The 21,254-nt window shown below is 45.2% G+C and overlaps 1 protein-coding gene across 4 annotated transcripts in view; it reads left to right on the forward strand.

The window, feature by feature from the left end:
• Positions 1–21,254, forward strand: part of HECW1 (HECT, C2 and WW domain containing E3 ubiquitin protein ligase 1) — a 444,141-nt gene that overhangs the window by 344,673 nt on the left and 78,214 nt on the right. For all 4 annotated transcript variants that reach the window (XM_072760066.1, XM_072760065.1, XM_072760067.1 and 1 more), the window contains 4 exons: positions 622–772; positions 7,284–7,423; positions 9,490–9,611; positions 11,669–11,854. In XM_072760066.1, the coding sequence (XP_072616167.1) occupies positions 622–772; positions 7,284–7,423; positions 9,490–9,611; positions 11,669–11,854 (599 nt within the window). The remainder of the gene's footprint in view (positions 1–621; positions 773–7,283; positions 7,424–9,489; positions 9,612–11,668; positions 11,855–21,254) is intronic.

The raw sequence follows: 21,254 nt of genomic DNA on the forward strand, positions 1-21,254 counted from the left end.
GGGCTGAAAAATACACTTTACAACTTACCAAAAGGATGATTGGAAGGGATCACATCCTTCCATTCTTCCTCTCAAGAGGAAGGGCAATCAATTAAAGTTGCTAAGTATTAGATAAAGGTCATCCAAATTTTCAGGTACAGTATCCTAGAACTGGAGTGAAAAGTGGTTTTAACATTCCCTCAGAATGACTAGTCAGTGTGTCTCAGATTTAGCAAAGAAAGGATTCTCCTGCATCAGACTGTCTACCCCCACTGGAGGATGTTTCCGGTCTTCCAGCTGTAATTTGGGTGGCCCACCAAAGTGACAGGGTGGAAATGGTCAAAGGAAGAAATAAAGTAAACATCAGGCTTCCTCTTTAGACAATAGTAGAATTTGAACATAGGTCATAGTTGAGGAACCCCAGATACTACTTAGGGGAAGCTGAGTCCAAGAGGCTGGTTTGTGGAAGACCAGGTCAGTTCTGGTCCCTCCAACGTCACGGCAGGTGCTGAGGGCGGCGTCTGGCCTTCAGCAAGTAAGCAACCGTGAGTTCTACCTGCGGAAGACCTGGCAGTGTGTCTGTTTCATATGACTCAGTAGTTTGTCCTTGACTTTTCTTTTTGCCTTTCTGTCACACACTAGACTGGGAAGCTCGCATTGACAGCCACGGGCGGGTGTTTTATGTGGACCATGTGAACCGCACAACCACCTGGCAGCGTCCGACAGCAGCAGCCACCCCTGATGGGATGCGGAGATCAGGGTCCATCCAGCAGATGGAGCAACTCAACAGGCGGTTGGTGATCAGCATGCGGTTAACCCCTGGGAACCCCTGGGAGATGAGAATGGCAGCCAGGGGACCCACCCCCCTTACCCTTTCCTGCTCAGATTGTATGAGGAGACCGGAAAGTAGTTCTGTATCTTAAGAAACCCATCTCCAGTAGGTCCCTGGAAAGCTAGATTTAGAATTTGGGGGCAGGAGACCAACCAAGCCCGAGTGTCATTTCAAGATGGGGAATCCTCTGAACTTCCTGATGGCACAAGTTCGAAACCAGGTGTTCTTAGCCAAGGGTCCGTAGACCAACCCCTGCCCCAGATATTCACTGAGGATGCCCTTGTTTCATGAGCCCTCCAGAAGTTGCATGCAAAATTATATTTTTCTGTCAGACTGTTCCTTATGTGTCATGAGATTCTCAATAGGGCCCAGAACTCAAGTGGTTTAAAACATTCCAAGGCTGGGTTCCGTAGAATACTGAGAGCTTCCTGCAGAAAAAGAAACTGCATAAACCACTCTCTTCACGTCTACCCTGGTCTCCTGGTTGCTATACACTCAGTAATTCCTACAAGGCTGTCGTCCTAGAAAAAGAAATGTCTAAAAACACTTTTTGAGAGTTGGGTTGTCTTCAAACCAGATCCTTGCTAGTGAAATTGTAGAGACGCCATTTTGCTTTTCCTCTACAACTGAGACCCTCAGTGGTATTTCTCTCATGCTGCAAGCCAGCGTGAGCATCACAGGCAAACTCGTGCTTCTTCCTTAAGGCTGGATGGCAGCTCCGGGATCCTCTCAGTAGCCGGGAACACAAACTGCAGGCTTCGACTTTGGCGGAACCCGCGTGCCACCTCGTTAGGATGCAATAAAGTCAGAAGGAACGATGCAGAATAAGGAATTGGAAGTTAACTGTATCAGCCAGAAAAATTAAAGGGACAATTTAGTCCTGTGAAAAACACATGGGGGTGAAAACCGGAGCTTCGGGTTCCTGTTGTAGGCCAAGGAGCACGCCCAGTGCAGATCCCCAGGATGCTCTTGGGGCTTGAGCATTCAGAAGCCCTTCACTTTGCATTTCTTCTCCAGCACTAGCTGAGCGTGGCGGGTCCCTAATGAGAAGCACGTTCCCTTGGCAGTGCGTTTCTCTACGGTCATCCCCAGGATTATTAGCTTTATTAGCTGCGAGTGCACCGCAGACCCACGGGAGAGCCCCCTCCCGGTGATCGCATCAGAACCCCTGTAACTACACGGGGGGACCCGGCAAGCTCATTTCACATGGAGACCGGGTGCAGGTTCCAGAGGCAGAGGGAGCCTGGAGATCTGTCCTGGCAGAACCGGAGCAGAGGGGCTGTTAACTTGGTTAGCAAGGCTAAGAAAGAGGGGGAGCATCAGCAGGCCACATCCGGGAGGGGTGCACCCCTTGCACCCCGAGCACTGAGGGAGCAGTGCACTGAAGCAGAAGCGACCCCCCTGACCTAGGACGGAAGAGGCCACGGGCGTTCATCGTGTCCAGGTTGTATAATATGAACACCCGGCCCCATCCGTCCTGAAGCAGGCCCCTGGAGAAGCTTTTGCAGGCTTCCCTGTAAGTTCCTGTGCCCTCCCGTGGACCTGGACACCCCCAGAGAGGCAGCCAGGCTCTGCGGGACAGGAAGGCTTTTGCAGGCTTTTGCTGCATCTGTCCGGGCGGAAAGAAAGAACAGGACTTGAGAAAGTATTTCTTGTGAGAAAACCCCACTTAGGGAAGGTCAGATAACCCTGAGATTGGCAGCCAGGCTCTTCAGCACTGATCGTATCCTATTGCTTTGAAGCAGGTAAAGGTTTCCAGTGGTCTGACATGATGAGCAGCCACAGAAAGTTGCCGCCAGCTTCGCTCCATCCCCACGGGGCCCATTCTTGATGACCCGTGGTTGGTCCTCAGGACGAAGTTACAACAATCCCTGTCTTGCAGCAAAGCAGAAATATTTCCCAGTGTCGCAAGGAAAACCTTCTTTCTCCACGTCTAAGGTCTTTGGCCAACTTGACAATTAGCATGAGAAACATGGATGGGAGAAGAGCAAACTTGATGTTGTACGTGTGGAAGCTCAGAGAAACAGGCGCCCCAGAGAAATGACCAAAGCAGGCAGCTTTTGTACCTTTGAGGCAAAGAAACATTTTTTTGTGTGTGAAGACTTGACAACAAAGTTTGGCCCAGGGGTAGGTAGTAAGTTAGTGAAGAGGAGCAGGGTTTGGTGACACAGCCTTCTTCACCCCGACTCCCTGTCTGTCCCTGGTGATGGGGCTAACACCACCCTCCAGGTGCGGGCAGGTACCTTCCCGTGGGGAAATCACTCCCTGCCTTCAGAGGACGACGCAGGGTCGGAGCATCCTTCTGCGTTGGTTGTTTCTTAAGTAACTGTAATTCAAAATAACAACTATGCCCCAAAAAAGCATGTTTTGGCATGGCCTGCCCTGGGCCCCATCAGAGGAGATTCCCTGGACCCCCGACAGTGTGGTTCTGAAGGCCATTTAAATGCGTGTGTGCAAGGCAGTGCACACTGAGAAATGCAGACTGTGCAAAGAGCCTGTGGTCAGCGCGCTGGGCCTGGCCACTCCCCAGACGCAGCTCAGCCTCCCTGGCCTTTAGGGCCTCACCACGCGCTCCAGCTGCATAGACATGCCTGCCACACGGGTCATGGTTCCATCCTGCAAGGGCCCAAACATTGGGTGGTCCCTGCGATCGTCCCGGGACCCTCCACGCGGAGCCAGCGGTGGCGTCTTCTGCGGCCCTGTGATCAGTCATGCCTGCCTCTCTTCCTTGTCCTTCTGTGTGACCCCCCGCAGGACCTGCCTGGGTCAGTGAAGGCCTCACAGGCCCCGGTGTCCAACAGTCTCTCTCGTTAGTCCTCACACTTTCAGAACATCCCAAATTAACTCAGTTTACCCTCACAGATATTTATTGATCACGCAGACAATATAAATGCGTCTTCTCACTTTCAATAATCAACTAGAGTTGTTGTTTTGTTTTTTTTTTTTTTAGTTATTTGGATAAAGTTTTTTTTTTTTATATTATTGGGGCATAGAGGTTTTAAATAGGAGAAAAGGTGAAGTATATATAATTCTACTACCCCAGGGTTTACCTTTTAAAAAAAAAATCCCAACTGTCTTTAATTTCCATGCGTACGCGTAGGCCTTGGGTAGCCGTGATAATATATATTTAGTTTTATATTCTCTTCTCACCACACTGAGCGTTTGCATATTGCTACGGAGCCTCAGACTATCATTTAAAAGGCCGTGTGGCATTCCAGTGAATGGACGAACTATAGTTAACTTAATTTGCCATATTGTCGGATGTTTTCCGTATCGCTTTTCATCGCTATTTTGGAAAGGGCTAAAGGCCCTATTAAATATTAGTATTGCCTCATAGTAGAGCGGTTCCTTGGGGTTATATTCTCAAAAGAGCAGGCCACAGGAGATCGCTGTGGCTTTGGTATTTGATATCCACGCCTCATGTTTTCTAAATCGTCTCTGCGGGTCGCTCGCCAGCAACAACAGCTTCCCTTCCATCCCATCTTTCCGTCTTGGTTCTGTTGACTTAAGAGGTGCTCCTGGTATGTTTGGTTCTTACACTTCACTTCTTGCAGGGGAGGGTCAACTTTTTTTCCATAAGCTTTTCTTCTAATGACTGTAGCTCCTCCCATGAGAAGTGGAGGGTCTTGGGCTTTGTTTGGTTTTGCTCGGTTTTTGAAGGGTTTTTTTTCTTGTTTGTTTTTGTGTGTTCCTGTGTGTGTTCATTTATAAATCAGATATTCCAGCTGGCCTTCTTACCAATTTCCATAAACTCAATATAAAATCTGGCATTTTTTCCTGCAAAAGAAAAAGGGGGGGGGGGGTGGACACAGAAGGATAATCCTTCATGAGATATAAGAGAACCTGCTTTCTGGCTTCCTCTCTCGTCTTTAAAACAGAGCAGGCGTCCGAGGCCGTCATCCTGCCCTCACTGAGCGATCCCTCCACGAAGTGCCGTGCATCCTGCTTCCCCAAAGCTGTCTCTGAACTTCAGCAGAGATCAGGGGCGGGGTGTGCTACCTGGGATTTGAGGCTGTTGACTCAGAGATGGCACAAGACAACCAAAGTCCAACTGAGGACACAGCAGGTTGTGAAATTACTGGCATTTGCATCATCGAATAAGACCACATTGATTCATTAACATTCTCCTCTATGGTCGCTGCACCTTGGGAAGGAAAAGTGAGGCTACAACCTTCTGTTTGTCTGGCCCTGTTCTAGGGATCTATTGCTGAGTAACAAATCACCCAAACTTGGTGGCATAAAACAATGATTTCTTGCTTTCATTATTACTATTATTATACATCACCGTTTTTATTTCTCATGGTTCCCATGGCTGACTGGGTTCAGCGAAGCCATTCTCTCAGGTATTGTCTTGTGGTTGCGGTCAGAGGGTGGCTGGGGCTGGCGACCCACGTATCTGGAGGTTGATACTGGCTGTTGGCTGGGGCCTCAGCTGTGACCGTCACCCCAAACCCGTGGATCTCTCAGGTGACCTAGGCTCCCTCGCAGCTTGGCCACTGTGCTCCATCCCAAACTGTCACTTACATTATCTTCAATCAGTCAAGGTAGCCGCAAGATCGTCCCAGGTTCAAGGGGAGGGTTTATTGATCCTACCTCTTAACAGATGAGTAATTCGGTTCTGGAAGAGCATGTGGGACTAAAAATACTGTTGAGCCATTTTTGGCAAATGCAACCTGCCGTGAGTCATGTAGGGGATCCTCCCGACAGCAGCTCCCTGGGTCTTCGGCAGTCCCATTCCTCCCCTGGTCAAGGTTACACGCTTCAGCAGCTTCTCACTGGCCCACTCTGTCCCTCCCACCGTGGTGGCACTTCCTGAGTTCCATCAGAGAGAATGTCACACGCAACCTTCCGTCCCCTTCCACACGACCTGCTGGCCACAGGCATGTTGACGTGGAAAATAAACAAGGACATTTCTCTATACAACCCTTTGCCCATTCCTGCCCCCCTCCATGTTGTCTTAATAGAGGCCTTCTCAGGGATGCCTCGCAGTGTCTGCTGCAGGCAGGGGTGTCTCCTGATGTGTCAGGAGTGAGTGGTGGAGCCTCTCTAGACAAAACACAACTTAAAGAAAGCAACCAGTGATTCTTGACCCTAGATGCAGGTAATGCTACCTAAAGGACTTCTTAGAAATGCAGATTTCAATTTTGTTTCCATTTCTGTGATTCTAACCACCACCCAGCTGATTCTCTTGCAAGTGGTCTGGAGACCACCCTTGAAAAAAATTTTTTAAAAAAAGGAATTCCTTTTGAAGGTCAAGGCAAGAGGTCTCTGGTCTTCAGAAGGCCTGCCACAGCAGACCTTGTCTCTAACGGTACATCCCCCTGCCCCACGTTGGACTGTGTTTGGAGACCTGGTATTCACTGCTCCCTGGACTCTCGCTCTCCTCCTCTCTTCACACCTCCTCCTCCACCCCCACATCTCTGTCCTGGGCAGAGGACTCGCGTGGCACATTCCCTTGCCCGTTGGCTCTTGCATGCAATCAGCGACCTCCAGGTCAACACGTCCAGACCCACACCACAATCTTCCCTCCCCTCCTGCCTGTTCTCCTGCAGGTTCCTTTCCAGTGTTGGCTCCCTCACCTACCTGCCTGAGGCCCACACGTCCTACCACCGGCGAGCTTCTCGGGGTTCCCCAAGGGTGAACTCCTCTGTGCACCTGATTCTATATTCCTTCCCTGCAAGCTCCCCACAGGTTCATACTGGCTTCCAAACGTAGGCACCCCGGTGCTTCCCCGTCTGTGTCTCACACATCAGGACAGCCTTTTCACACTGTCACAGTCGTGGCTTACCTGCCATTCCCCTGTGCGCTCGGAAGACGATATCACATTCTCATCCTGACTTGGGTCTAAAAGTCCAGCACAGGGCCTGGGCATATTGGAAGAGGTGGCAAATATTCAGTAAGTACCTGGGAAGGTGACGGACTGGCCGGCTGACTGGACGCATCCTCAACTTGGGAAGAAAAATAAGATGAGCCTTCAGATCAGCAGGAAACATTCATTTGTGGGCCCGCATGTCACAGTGTTTCCACAGTTCCTGCCAGTGGTATCAGTTAAAGATAAGTGAGTGGAACTATTATTCTGATTTGGCGACTCATTACCATAATGTGAAAATAATTTGATCTTCTTAGTTGTAACATTTTAAGTTCTCTCCCAAACCTCGTTCTAGGCTTGGTCTGGTTTAGTTTAACGCAGGCCAGAGGCTGTGTGTGTTTTGTGACCAGTTATCCGTGTTCGTGTGTAAAAAGTCACGACACTTGAAACGTGTCACAGTTTACAAAACGTAAAGAAGCCCGGTCATCGGGGGGTCCTCGTGCTGCCAGTTGTGCTGGTGTCTCACGGGAACTTTCGGCATTCCTTTCCGGACATTCGAGACAGTTCTTCACAGATTTCTCCAGTTCGTTGATTCAGAGCATCAGCCCCCAACAAGCCAAGAAGCAAAAGTTAACTCCCGTCTCTCCATTTTCTGATGCAAAGGTATCAAAATATCCAGCGAACTATTGCCACAGAGAGGCCCGAAGAAGATTCTGGCAACCAAAGTTGTGAGCAGGTCCCAGGAGGAGGCAGTGGAGGAGGTGGGAGCGACTCAGAGGCCGAATCTTCTCAGTCAAGCTTAGGTAAGAGGGGGCGGGGGGCTGAGGCTGTGACCCCTGCCCTGCCCCGGGTACGGATGGCCTGGGGGGGCTCAGGGCGGAAGGGGAAGAGGCTTGGTGCCCCCAGTGGGAAGCACACGGGAGTTTCCCACCAGGAACGTAAAGGAGAAGTGAATTCGCAGTAAGAAACCTCATACTCGTGCATCAAGGCCATTTTTCCAGGGGCCTCATCATTTCTCGTCAAGTGAATGTATTTGTTGGTGGCTTTAAGAATTTTCCACTTATAAATAAAACAGTGCAATGAGGGCAGCCCGGGTGGTTCAGGGGTTTAGCGCCGCCTTCGGCCCAGGGCGTGATCCTGGGGTCCCGGGATCGAGTCCCGCATCGGGCTCCCTGCATGGGGCCTGCTACTCCCTCTGCCTGGGTCTCTGCCTCTCTCTCTGTGTATGTCTCAAATAAATAAAATCTTAAAAAAAAAAAAAAAAAAAAAAAAGCAATGCAATGAAAATTCATGGTCTGCTTCAAAGAGGCTCCATGCCAAGACTAGAAATAATTATTTGTGTGCACTTAGAATAAAATACAAGTGCCCCCGAGGCAGCAACCTGGGAGCAAGGGGTCTCCCGGGGAGCTTACAGTTAGCGCTGCCCCCTGCACCTGTGCGCCTAACGCCGGCGGCCAGGCATCCGCCAGGGGCCTGCTTTTCACTTCTTTGAATCTGCCTGAGTGCAACTCAGATGAGAATATTCAAAAGGCACAGAAGACTGGCTTCAGCTCTTCTGCTTGCAACGATGTAAGGGCATCGCAGCGACATCCCGATGCACTTCCTCGGAGGGGGGCCGAATGATGGCCCGTCGGAAGCTCGGGCTCGGGGGGAGCAAGCAGGCCTGTGCCTGCAGTTGTGCCCTCCTGCGAGGCACAACAGTGGGCATGGTCGTGCACATACCCAGTCCCACCAGCCACTGGAATTTTGTCCCTTCTCTACATTTAACCAGAGACACTAGCTACGCTGACTGGTTTAGGTATTTCTTTAAAAAAAAAAAAAAAAAAGATTTTATTTATTTATTCATGAGAGACACAGAGAGAGAGAGAGAGAGAGAGAGAGAGAGGCAGAGACACAGGCAGAGGGAGAAGCAGGCTCCACGCAGGGAGCCTGATGTGGGACTCGATCCCAGGCCTCTAGGATCAGGCCCTGAGCCAAAGGCAGACACTCAACCCCTGAGCCCCCCAGGGATCCCCTGGTTTAGATATTTCTATTTATTAATTTCTCAGAGATGTGATAAAGTGGCCGAGTAATTGAAAGCAGGAGGCAAAAAGGAAGAGAAAGTCTTTCTGAGTTTGGTATTGGGTCCCTTGGCATTTGCTGGGTAACAAACTGTCCCAAAGTGTGGAAGCTTAAACCTCCAGCCCTGCATTTGTCCCCCAGGTGGGCAATAGCAGCTGAGCCCCAGGGGGCTCATACACGTGTCCTGAGTCCACTCTCCAGTCAGCTGTGGGCCAGCTGGCCTGACATGGCCTCGGCTGGGGTGGCTTGGCCTGCTCCCTAGCTTCTCATCTTGTACCAGTCTAGGCCCAAGCTTGTTCTCGCAGTGGTGGCAGGGTTCTAAGGGACAGTGGGGATGCACAGACTTCTCGAAGCCTTGGCTTGGAATTTGTGCCAAGCCCTGTTACTTGAAGCAAGGCACAGGCTACCTCAGTTCAACAGGGGGAGAAGCTGCACAGTCTCATGCAGGGAGGTGTAGATGCAAGAAGGTAAGAACTGTGCTCCTTTCTGCAAACAACCATGACTATGCTCAGCGACTCATGAAGAAAAGAAGAAAAAAGCCCCTGTAGTAGAAGGAACGAGACGCTCAAGGACTGAACCTCACTGAAATCATGCACTCGTAGGAAATAATGACTCTTAACTGGCACACGCACAGTGCTGGTCCTACACTATGACACCTGATCAGGTCACCATCGGGGACAGCAGTCGGCTCCAGCTGCCCCGTAGAGGCCAATACACGGGGGGCCAGGGCAGGGGGTGTAGAGAGAGAAGTACTCTATTTGAAATGACATTTTCCAATGCATTCATTGCTTTGCTTCACTTTTTCCAGATCTGAGGAGAGAAGGGTCACTTTCTCCGGTGAATTCACAAAAAATCACCTTGCTGCTGCAGTCCCCAGCGGTGAAGTTCATCACCAACCCTGAATTCTTCACCGTACTACACGCCAACTATGTGAGTGCTCCAGAACACACAGGGAGCCCACCTGGCTGCCATCAAAAACTCAAAACACCCCTTTGCAAAAGTTATTTGATAGATTATAGATGGTAGCATTTTAACTCAGGCAAGATTGAAAACAAAACAAAATAGTTCGATCCACTCTTTTTACTGTCTGTGAGGCCCCCCAAAAAGGGGGGAAAAAGGATTTGGCAATGCTGTTGCTTCTTCAGGTTTTTGTTGGGCTCAAACGTATTAAGAACCATGAAAGTCATTTAGAAACAAATCCGTGTTTCTATTATTGTTAAAATTTTAAAGGAATACGATTATGAAGTTGACAGATTCCCTTCAGCCTGAATCATTTTTATAAAATCACCTTCGTTAAAGAAATTTTAATATAGATTTCTCTTAGATAAATATCTAGTTTTCCTTTTAATAAAATTAGTTGTTCAAGTATCATGCTTAAGTTAAATTTAATATGTTTACATATATAATTATTTATCTCTTTTTTTTGTATTTTCAAGAAAGCAATGACATGCTATCACTATATTCATTAATTCTTTCATCTGACGAACATTTTGTGTAGACAGATGCAGATCTAGGTACGGGCGTCACAGAGGCAGTGTGACACCTGAACAGCACAAGCTTCCCGATTTGCAGAGCAACAGACATGTACAAAGACCAGTCTGAAGTGACAGGACAGGGCCCAACCTCAGGGAAGAATGAAAGGCTCTGGAAACACAGGAGATGCGACATAGGAGAGCGTCCCTGAGGAGGTGGCTGCTGAATTGAGTCAGGAAGGTTGCAAGTGGGTGGGAAGAAGCCCCAGAGAGAGGGAGGAAGGACACGGCTGTGAAGGGGTCTGGGGTCGGGTCTGCGAGGGTAGAACGTGGTGGGCAAAGGTGGGAAGAAGGGCTGGAGGATAAGTAACGAAACTCAGGTAAGTCGTGGGAAGGAGCCTAGCGATACTTCAGAAGCAGCAGAACCAGCAGCAGTCCTAGGCATTTGCCTCATGGGACCAGGTGTTTGATTAAACATCTTCTCCAGTAGAAGCGCAGGAAGACTGAAGGGCGGTAAGGTTAGAGGCTGATCCAACCCACAGGTGAGAGATGATGGAGGCCCCCCCTGAGGAAGGGGCCAGGCGTATGGAAAGGGGGAGCATGGTGATGGAGGTGGGCAAGAGTGAGGACTCAAGAAAGTCTGAGTCCTTTCCACTTTGGGCACCTGAGTTAGTGGGTGTCTCCATTAGCAGGTGCAATTATTTGTTTAGGCGACAGAGGCCATGGCCGGGGAGGAGACCAGTTTTTTGCAGGTTATATTTGACAGTCCTCCGGGACATCCATTGTTAGACCCAGAGCGGCTGCTCACTGGTGCAGGGCTGAGTCACAAAGGGGACAAGGATGCCAGATACTGTTGCCCTGAAGCACTGGGCATCAGGTGGCCCCTGGCCAGGAAGAGCCACCGCACCAGCCTGCCCGGCAGCGAGCAGTGTTTGCTTTCACCGCATGCACACCAGCCTTGTGTACTACCATAAGGTCACCATTTGGCACTCCTGAAGCATTCTCCCTTTCTTCTCATCCCCAACCCGTCCATACACAAAAGTTGGTGACACACCTCTGAAGTGTAGCCTTCGATCCCCAGGGACCCTAAATGGATCCTCCTTGTTGTAGACATAGAAGAGGAACAAGGGCAGACCGGTGCAGCCCGAGCAGCAAAAGCAGGGGAGAGACAGGAGCAATGCTCCCCGCAGTAGAGGGAGACCCAAGGGAGCCTGGCCTAGCTCTGGGAGGAGGAGGGGGAGGAGGAGGAGGGGAACCTCTGAGATGCACCCAGAGGGCGACAGTGCCCAAGGCTGCGGAAATGCCCTAGAGATCACAAACGGGCCCATGTGTGTTGACAGTGCACATTCAAATTTGAGCAAGGTGTCCCCTTCTTAGGCTGCCCCCTCAAGGCCACGAGAAATCACTGTTAGCCATCAGGTTGCAGTACGTCAAGGCGCTCAAGGCGTACTTCGTCTGTGTTTTTCCTACCCGCCCCCCAACACCCTATCCCAATGGGCCCTGCCCCCCCTCCAGGGTGCCTACAGAGTCTTCACCAGTAGCACCTGCTTAAAGCACATGATCCTGAAGGTCCGGCGGGACGCCCGCAATTTCGAGCGCTACCAGCACAACCGCGACTTGGTGAACTTCATCAACATGTTTGCAGACACTAGGCTGGAATTGCCCCGGGGCTGGGAGATCAAAACGGACCAGCAGGGAAAGGTGAGTGTGACTCCTGTCATCAAAGGGCTCCGTATCAGAAAAAGACCCAGGAGGAAGTGAGGGGGGAGGACAGGAAAGGTGTGTCTCAGAGACGGGCCATCAGCCACCAGGAGGAACAGAGGGGTACCTGCGGGCAGCAGGGCTTCTGTCCTGTGTAGGCTGTGGAGTGTCATCCCCGCCCTCTTGCCCGCTGATGCCAGTAGCAGCCCCACCAACTGGTGATATTGCCACAGATGTCCCCTGGAGGGCAAAATCCTGCCCGGTTGAGAACTGCTGCCTGTGTGCTTGGAACTTGAAAGCAGAGTCTGTTCAACGACCTTTCTATTGTTATGCCTCCTTAGACAGCTGACTCTCAGGGAATGAAATTATCAGTTAAATGGGAATGACATTATTAGATTACTTGTTGTGATTTTCCTAATGAGCCTTCAGTTCTCATTAAAACCACCTGGCAAACGGGCAGGGCATATTGGGCCCATGTGACATTCCTGGCTTGCGTTTTGCCTTTGTGTGACCTTAGCCAAAACTCATCTTTCCCAGTGATGCTTTAGAAGCCTAGCTGAGTTCGCTACAGCAAAACTGTTCTTTCTTAATCACCACCAGTCACATCAATGTATTTATAGGACAGGCCAAACCGTTTATTAAAGAAATGTCTCTGTGTAATCTTTTATGATCTGCAGTAAATCCCTCCTTCTTTGAGGGTCAAAGGAATCACGAGTTTTGTCAGTAGACATGTCCCAGTGGGAAACTGCATTACACAGTTCCTGTCCTCTGTCATGGTGAATGTGTGAAGCCACAGTTCCCCAAAGTGGGCTGATAGGGTGTCATTGTCCCCTGGGAACCACAAACTCCTCCCCACAAACCCCTTAGCAGGTCTCAGGACCTGGACTCTCTGATGTGAAAAAAGGATGGTCCACTAATGCAAGTCTGTTAGTTAAGTACGTAGGACCAGCTCCTGGGCAGTTGGTTGAATTGGAAGAGGGCCTGGGGTGGGCGACATGGTTTATGTAGTAGAAAAGCCACTATAGCCAGAATCTGCTCCTAAGGACCTTCTCTTTTACTGGATGTAAAAGGGAATGACAACGACTTATGCTGTGAGGGCTTGGAGGTGTGCGTCACGGTGGGAAATAAAGATGTCTGAGCCAGGACAGAAAGTAAAGGAACATCTCATCAGAGCTGGGGTGCACAGGCCTCATCTCAGCGGTCTGTGGTGGCCATATTTACGTTTATTACTTAACTAAGTTGTCAAGAGTCCACCACTATGAATCAATGAACAGAAAGGGTCATTACGGTTTATTATGCAAATAGCACACTAATGCAAACACTTTGCTTAGCCTCAGATCTTCCAAAGGTCGTAACTACACGCAGCTCTCCCACTAGGATGCAAATAGCCAGAGGCCCAGTGGAATGCCAGGAAAACCCCCACCCAAGCCATCAGCCCTGTTCCTCCAGGGCTCATCACACCAGCGAAGAAGCACAGCAGCTGAGACATGTACCAAGAATTTTAGTTATTTTGAAATGCATATAAGGGAATTTCTGGCAAAACATTTTCCCCCTAATTCTGTTTAGTGAGATGGTATCATATACAAGAAAGAAGTCCTAAAATGAAGAGGACTTGAGTTTTGCTTTCAGTTATAACACAAACCAGCTGTGTGACGAAATGCATATACACACACAACACAAAATGGTCTAATTCTTTATTAATTGAGTGCACACAGACTCAGAGTTGGCAGAAAAAATCTCTAAGAAGCATACCAAGTACTGAATTGTTGGGGGGAAAGTAGCCTTAAATTAGAAATGTGTTATCACAATCCATAGAGTAGAGAGGAACAGTGGAGGATAGGGGGGAAAATAGGAGTAGGGGGACGTGTAGGAGCACCGCCCGATCCCATTCTAAACACGTGACCTGGGGCAAGTCCCTTTACTGCTCTGAGCCCCACTTTGTTCATCATAAAGTAGCACTAATTATTATTACCTTCATGATTTTATAGCCACGCGTAGAGTAAATAAGTGAATGTGGGAATCCATTATAATACAGCAGATTAGTAATATCTGGTCTGTGGGAATTATCCATACCAAAAAAAAAAAAAAAAAATCACATCAGACTGGCAACTGGGGAAAATACAAAAATACTTCATTGCTAAAGCCCATTGATAATGGAGATAGGTTTAGAAAAACATTTTTGGACTCTATCCTACAGGCTCATCCCTCTGACTTGGAAAGAATGTGCTGTACAGGAGCCTGGGATTTAGGAACACCACTCACTGAAAAATCACGTGGTGCTAGCTCTCTATGCAAAAGATATCTTCATAGATGGCCAGAGAAGGTTCCAGAATGCCACATTACCTTCTTGTTTCTTACTCTGGCCAATCTACTTCTTGTTTTATTGACACATGCAAGATGACAGCCTTCGTTTTTAGGGTATATGTGGTAGGAATAGAAGGACCAGGGCTAGCTGTTTGATGTCTTTGAATGCATGACCATCCCCACAAAAGGGGACAGGGACAGTGCCCTGAAAGTTGCACCACTTCAGGAGGACCAGATTAAAGGGCCAAATGGCATCTGACTCATCTGTTGTCTTGAAAGTCTGAGAAAGGAGGTCACAGCCTTCTTCCAGCTTCAGTAGAGATTGGCTGTAGACCGCAAGTGGATTCTAGGCCTGAGTGAGGAGGAGGCTTATCATCTGAGAGGGGGTGTGGCTGCAGGTGGTGGGGCAGGTGACATTCTGTCTGTGGCCAGCATAGGGCGGAGCCAACCTCTACTAAGGAATGAACACACAACAGCAAAATAAAAAGGAACCTGTGAAGACCTACCACTACATGAAGGAAACAGAACCTTTATCTGAGAAAAAAATATATCTCATAGTATAATTTTCTTCAGAAAACAGAAAAATTTTAAAGGTACCTGCTTATCATACCCAAAATGGTTTAGGAACATATCACTTCTATTGAACAAGAAGGAGCAGCCAGGAACAGAAAAAAAAGCTGAGAGGAAGCAGATGTAAGAAAAAAGACCTGCCATATGATCTGGCAATCCCACTTCTGAATCTATATCCAAAAGAGTTGAAATCAAAATCTCAAAGAGATATCTGCATTTCTATGTTCCTTGAAGCATTATTCACAATAACCAGAATATGGAAACAACCTAAATGTCCACTGATAGATGAATGGGTAAAGAAAATGTGGTATATAAAAAGGGAGGTGGGGAGTGGTTAAATAAGTGATGGGGATTAAGGAGTACATTTGTCATGATGAGCACTGGGTGATGGAGGGGAGTGTCAAGTTACTATATTGTCAACCTGAAACTAATATTATACTGTATGTTAACTGGAAATAAAATAAAACCTTTAAAAAGGTATGTTTGTAAACTTATGTGTAGAACCATATGGTAATAGAGCTGCTCTTAATTTAATGAAACTACACAGCGCATAATGCATCTTTCACATAACATCTTCTTTCACTAAGACATTAGTGTTAAATAGGTGTCGATGAGGATGTGGAGAATAGGGAACCCTCTTGCACTGTTGGTGGAAATGCAAACTGGTGCAGCTACTCTGTCAAACAGAATGGAGTTTCCGCAGAAAGTTAAAAATAGAGCTACCCTACAATCCAGCTATTGCACTACTAAGTATTTACCCAAAGAAATACTAAGAAATACTAAGTCAAAGGGACACATGCACCATGATGTTTATAGCAGCAATATCTACAATCGCCAAATTATGGAAACAGCCCAAGTGAATGGATAAAGAAGAGGTGGTACATATATACAATGGAATAATTACCAGCCGTAAAATGGAATGAAATCTTGTCATTGGATGGAACTAGAGAGTATTATGCTCAGCGAAATAAGTCTGTCTGAGAAAGACAAATACCATATAATTTCACTCATATATGGAATTTTAGAAACAAACAATCATAGGGGGGAAAAAGAAGAGAGACAAACCAAGAAGCAGACTCTTAAATATAAAGAACAAACTGAGGGTGACCAGAGGTGGGTGGGCAGGGGGTTGAAGGAAATAGGTGATGGGGATTAAGGAGTACACTTGGGATGAGCCCCAGGTGATGTATGGAAGTGTTGAATCAGTATATTGTACACCTGAAACTAATATTACAGTGTATCTTAACTGGAATTCAAAAATTTATAAAAAAGAAAACATGATATATACATACAGTGGAACATTATTCAACCTCAAAAATGAAGGAAATTCTGACACGCTAAGGTATGAATGAACCTGGAAGACATTATGCTTGGTGAAATTAGCCAGTCCCAGAGGGAAGACAGTGTGTAATTCCCCTGACATGAAGTATGTGAAATAGCTTCAGAGTAACAGAGCAGAATGGTGGTTGCCAGGGGCTGGGGCAAGAGGAAATGGGGAGTTTAGGTTCAGTGGGTGTTTCGGTTACACAAGATGAGTAAGCTCCAGAGACCTGCAGCATATGTTAACAATGCTGTTTTATACCAGGTGTTTAGTACTACAGCTAAAATTTTGTTAGGGAGTAAGTCTCATGTTACATGTTCTTACTACAATTAAAAAAAAAAGTGGGCTGAAAATAACGTTTTAAGATTGCAAGGAAAAACAAAATGTAATGGCATTGGAATAAAACAGAGCAGAACCGATGTTATTTAAAATCAAATCACTTCCCTAAAAACTACAGAACACTTCTGAAAGAAATTGAGGAAGACACAAAGAGATGGAAAAATATTCCATGCTCATGGGTTGGAAGAATTAATATTGTGAAAATGTCAGTGTTACCCAGGGCAATTTACACATTTAATGCAATCCTTATCAAAATACCATGGACTTTCTTCAGAGAGTTGGAACAAATCATCGTAAGATTTATGTGGAATCAGAAAAGACCCCGAATAGCCAGGGGAATATTAAAAAAGAAAAGCATAACTGGGGGCATCACGATGCCAGATTTCAGGTTGTACTACAAAGCTGTGGTCATCAAAACAGTGTGGTACTGACACAAAAACAGACACATAGATCAATGGAACAGAATAGAGAATCCAGAAGTGGACCCTGAACTTTATGGTCAACTAATATTCGACAAAGCAGGAAAGATCATCCACTGGAAAAAAAAGACAGTCTCTTCAATAAATGGTGCTGGGAAAATTGGACAGCCACGTGCAGAAGAGTGAAACTAGACCACTCTCTTACACCAGACACAAAGATAAACTCAAAATGGATCAAAGATCTAAATGTGAGACAAGAATCCATCCAAATCCTAGAGGAGAACACAGGCAACACCCTTTTTGAACTCGGCCACAGTAACTTCTTGCAAGATACATCCATGAAGGCAAGAGAAACAAAAGCAAAAATGACTTATTGGGACTTCATCAAGATTAGAAGCTTCTGCACAGCAAAAGATACAGTTAACAAAACTAAAAGCCTACAGAATGGGAGAAGATATTTGCAAATGACGTATCAGATAAAGGGCTAGCATCCAAGATCTATAAAGAACTGATTAAACTCAACACCAAAGAAACAAACAATCCAATCATGAAATGGGCAGAAGACATGAACAGAAATCTCACAGAGGAAGACATAGACATGGCCAACAAGCACATGAGAAAATGCTCCACGTCACTGGCCATCAGGGAAATACAAATCAAAACCACAATGAGATCCCACCTCACACCAGTGAGAATGGGGAAAATTAACAAGGCAGGAAACCACAAATGTTGGAGAGGATGTGGAGAAAGGGGAACCCTCTTGCACTGTTGGTGGGAATGTGAACTGGTGCAGCCACTCTGGAAAGCTGTGTGGAGGTTCCTCAAAGAGATAAAAATAGATCTGCCCTATGACCCAGCAATTGTACTGCTGGGGATTTACCCCAAAGATACAGATGCAGTGAAACGCTGGCACACCTGCACCCCAATGTTTCTAGCAGCAATGGCCACAATAGCCAAACTGTGGAAGGAGCCTCGGTGTCCACTGAAAGATGATGGATAAAGAAGATGTGGTCTAGGTATACAGTGGAATATTACTCAGCCATTAGAAACGACAAATACCCACCATTTGCTTCGATGTGGAGGGACCTGGAGGATATTATGCTGAGTGAAATAAGTCAGTCAGAGAAGGACAAACATTATATGGTCCATTCATTTGGGGAATATAAAAAATAGTGAAAGGGAATAAAGGGGAAAGGAGAAAAAATGAGTGGGAAATATCAGGGAGGGAGACAGAACCTGAGAGACTCCTGACTCTGGGAAATGAACGAGGGGTGGTGGAAGGGGAGGTGGGCGGGGGGTGGGGGTGACTGGGTGACGGGCACTGATGGGGGCACTTGATGGGATGAGCACTGGGTGTTATTCTATATGTTGGCAAATTGAACTCCAATAAAAAGAAATTTTTTTAAAAAAGGAAAAAAATTAAATCACTGAAATGGACCAGGTAAATAACTCCCAAAGTGAGGAAAGGATGCAAATGATAAGGAATAAGGTTAAAAAAGAAAGAAAGGAAGGAAAGAAAAACCAAAAAGAACATATCTTACTTTCTCGGCCAGGCCTATCCAATTTAATACCAAAAACACCGACGGTCCCCGGCCTTTGTGATCCACCATATAAATTATATACTTGTTAGATTTGCTGTTTCATCTGTTTGTCCTAACAGAATCTTAAGCTCCTTGAGAGCAGGGATCTTTGCTCATTGATGAAACTCCAAGGGCTTAGAATATTTCTGGGATATAATTAGCACTCAATTAAAATCGCTCTTGGATGAATGACTTATAGATGTTCCTAAGGAAGAAACCAGAGTAATAGGTATAACAGTAAAAATTAAATTCTAATTATAAAAACTAAATCAAATTACTAATTAAATATTGAAGATGAAATTTTGAGCTCTAAAATAAATTGTTCAGATAGGCAGGTTAATTGTGCTCACTGAGTTATAGTAAAGTTAATTAAAATTCTGTATCTACACATATTCTGGAATGTCTTTAAATGGGAATTTAAAAAATCTTATCAATATATAGCCATGGTAATATGAAAGTTACCTTAAAAAGAATAAAAATCAGGCAAGCTTAAAATTTTCCATCCATAAAACTCAACTATAGAAATCTACAGAGCAAAGAATACAGGTTATTGATGAGAAAAAGTTGCAGCCGCAAAATTCTATATCCAAACAAATTGATGTCATCCAAATGTGAAGATACTAGAAAAACAACCTACGTGCAAGATTTCAGAGCTCACTGGACTCTTTTCCTGTCCAAAGAAAACACCAGAAGCCATTCTCCAAATGGTTCACAAATGAAGCAGAAGAGGAAATCAATAATGGGGAGATCATAGTGTAGGAAGACTATGGCGGTGAATATTTAAATCAAATACATGAATATAAATGTAAATAATTGTTAAAATGCTTGAAAATATTTTGGAAAGGAGTAAAATATGATAAAATGGAATAATTGGGCATGCTGCTCTTCAGAAGCAAGAATTGAGACAGATGAATCGTGACATGATAAAGCCACTAAAACCACCATCAGCTTAAAATGGAATAATTGTATAAGAACTATTTGAATCATATACCTAACCTAGAATAAAATAGACAAAGAAGAGAAAAGAAGGCCAATGAACAGAGCAAGGAAAGTTGTGCTAAGTTCATGGTTGAGTATAAGAGGAGTCCATTTGGATAATTTGAAAAACAAGGGCTAAATATAGTTATTTGATCAACTTAAAAGGCAACTATTTGTATCACTAAAAGCAAGATTTTTGTTTTAAACATCTACAAAAATAAAATCAAGCAAAACACAATTTACATAGCAAAACACTCAAAAAATCCACCAGGAAGCAAAGAAATTAGAAATAATAAAAACAAAATAACAAACGTACAGCCAAGCTAAATAGTCATAATGGTAGGTGGAAATATGATAAACCTACAAATGAAAAGAAAACACTTTCAGGTTTGGTAACAAACAGATCCAACTTACTAAAAGACATACTCAAATAATTCAGAGAGTTTAAAAAATAAAAGAATAAATATTAATAGAATGTGAAAACTGTAACGAGAAAATCAATGGTGGTATATTAATATCATAGGAAGAAGAGTTCAAAATCAGAACCATTAAATGGAGTCAAAGTAAGATTTTATATAAATCAAAAGCACAACTAAAATAAAGATACAATAATCATATATCCTATGAGCCAAATCACATCATATTATATAAGAAAACTTAAAAAAAATACAAAAGGGATGAAATAAATGCATTGCAGGAAAATGAGTCTTATATCAGTTTGATAGGGAGACAAAAGTCAGGATTTGAATAATGTAATTTTGTATTAGTGGAATATATATTCTTTTGTTTAAAATAGACCTTACATAGACCTTAATTACATACAATTTCTATTTGTCAATTATACCTCAATAAGAGTGGAAAAAAATAGAGGTTACATGAATGGATAAACAAAATGTGGTATTAGCCATACAATGAAAGATTATGCATCGTTAAGAGGCAATGAAATTCTGACACATGTACAGCATGAATGGACCTTGAAACAAGTCAGAAACAAAACAACAAATATTTGATCTCACATGAGGTATCTAAAAATAGTCAAACTCATAAACAGAAAGGGACTGGGGGAAGGAGGGAATGAGGAGTTGGTGTTGAATGTGTACAGAGTTTCAGTTTGGGAAGATGAAAAATTTCAGGAGATGAATAGTGATGGTTGTGTGATAATGAGAATGTACTTAATGCCACTAAGCTACACTTAAAAATGATTAAAATGGCAAAATTTGTTTACCACAATTTTTTAAGGAATAAAAACAGTTTACAACTTCTTTATGAGATCCTTAGAGCTTTTTCTTTTTAAATGATAACATTTTGTAACACAAAGAAAACAGAAAAGTGTAAAATATTTGTGTTGCATGCCATGGCCATAAGTTATAGAGCTGTATATATTTTTTTAAGATTTTAATTATTTATTTGAGAGAGAAAGAGTGAGCGAGAAAGAGAAAGAGAGAGAGCACAAGCCAGGGGAGAGGCAGAGGGAGAGGAAGAGGCAGACTGCCCACTGAGCAAAGATCCCACCCTATGCCCCTGTTTGATCCTAAAATCATGGGATCCTGAGATGAGCCAAAGGCAGACATCTAACTGACTGAGGCACCCAGGCGTCCCTAGAGTTACATTTTAAACAACAGATTTAAAATCAGTCAGAAAAAGACATTGTATGATTTCACTCATATGTGGAATTTAAGAAATGAAGCAGATGAACATCGGGGAAGAAAAAGAGAGACAAACCATAAAACAGACTTGTAATGATAGAGAACAAACTGGGGGTTGATGGAGGGAGGTGGTGGGGTGGGCTAACTGGGTGATGGGGATTAAGGAGGGCACTTTGATGAGCACGGGGTGTTGAATGTAAGTGATGAATCCTTGAATTCTACTCCTGAACTTAATATTGCACT

The sequence above is a fragment of the Vulpes vulpes genome, chromosome 5, assembly GCF_048418805.1.
Source record: "Vulpes vulpes isolate BD-2025 chromosome 5, VulVul3, whole genome shotgun sequence".
NCBI lineage: Eukaryota > Metazoa > Chordata > Mammalia > Carnivora > Canidae > Vulpes > Vulpes vulpes.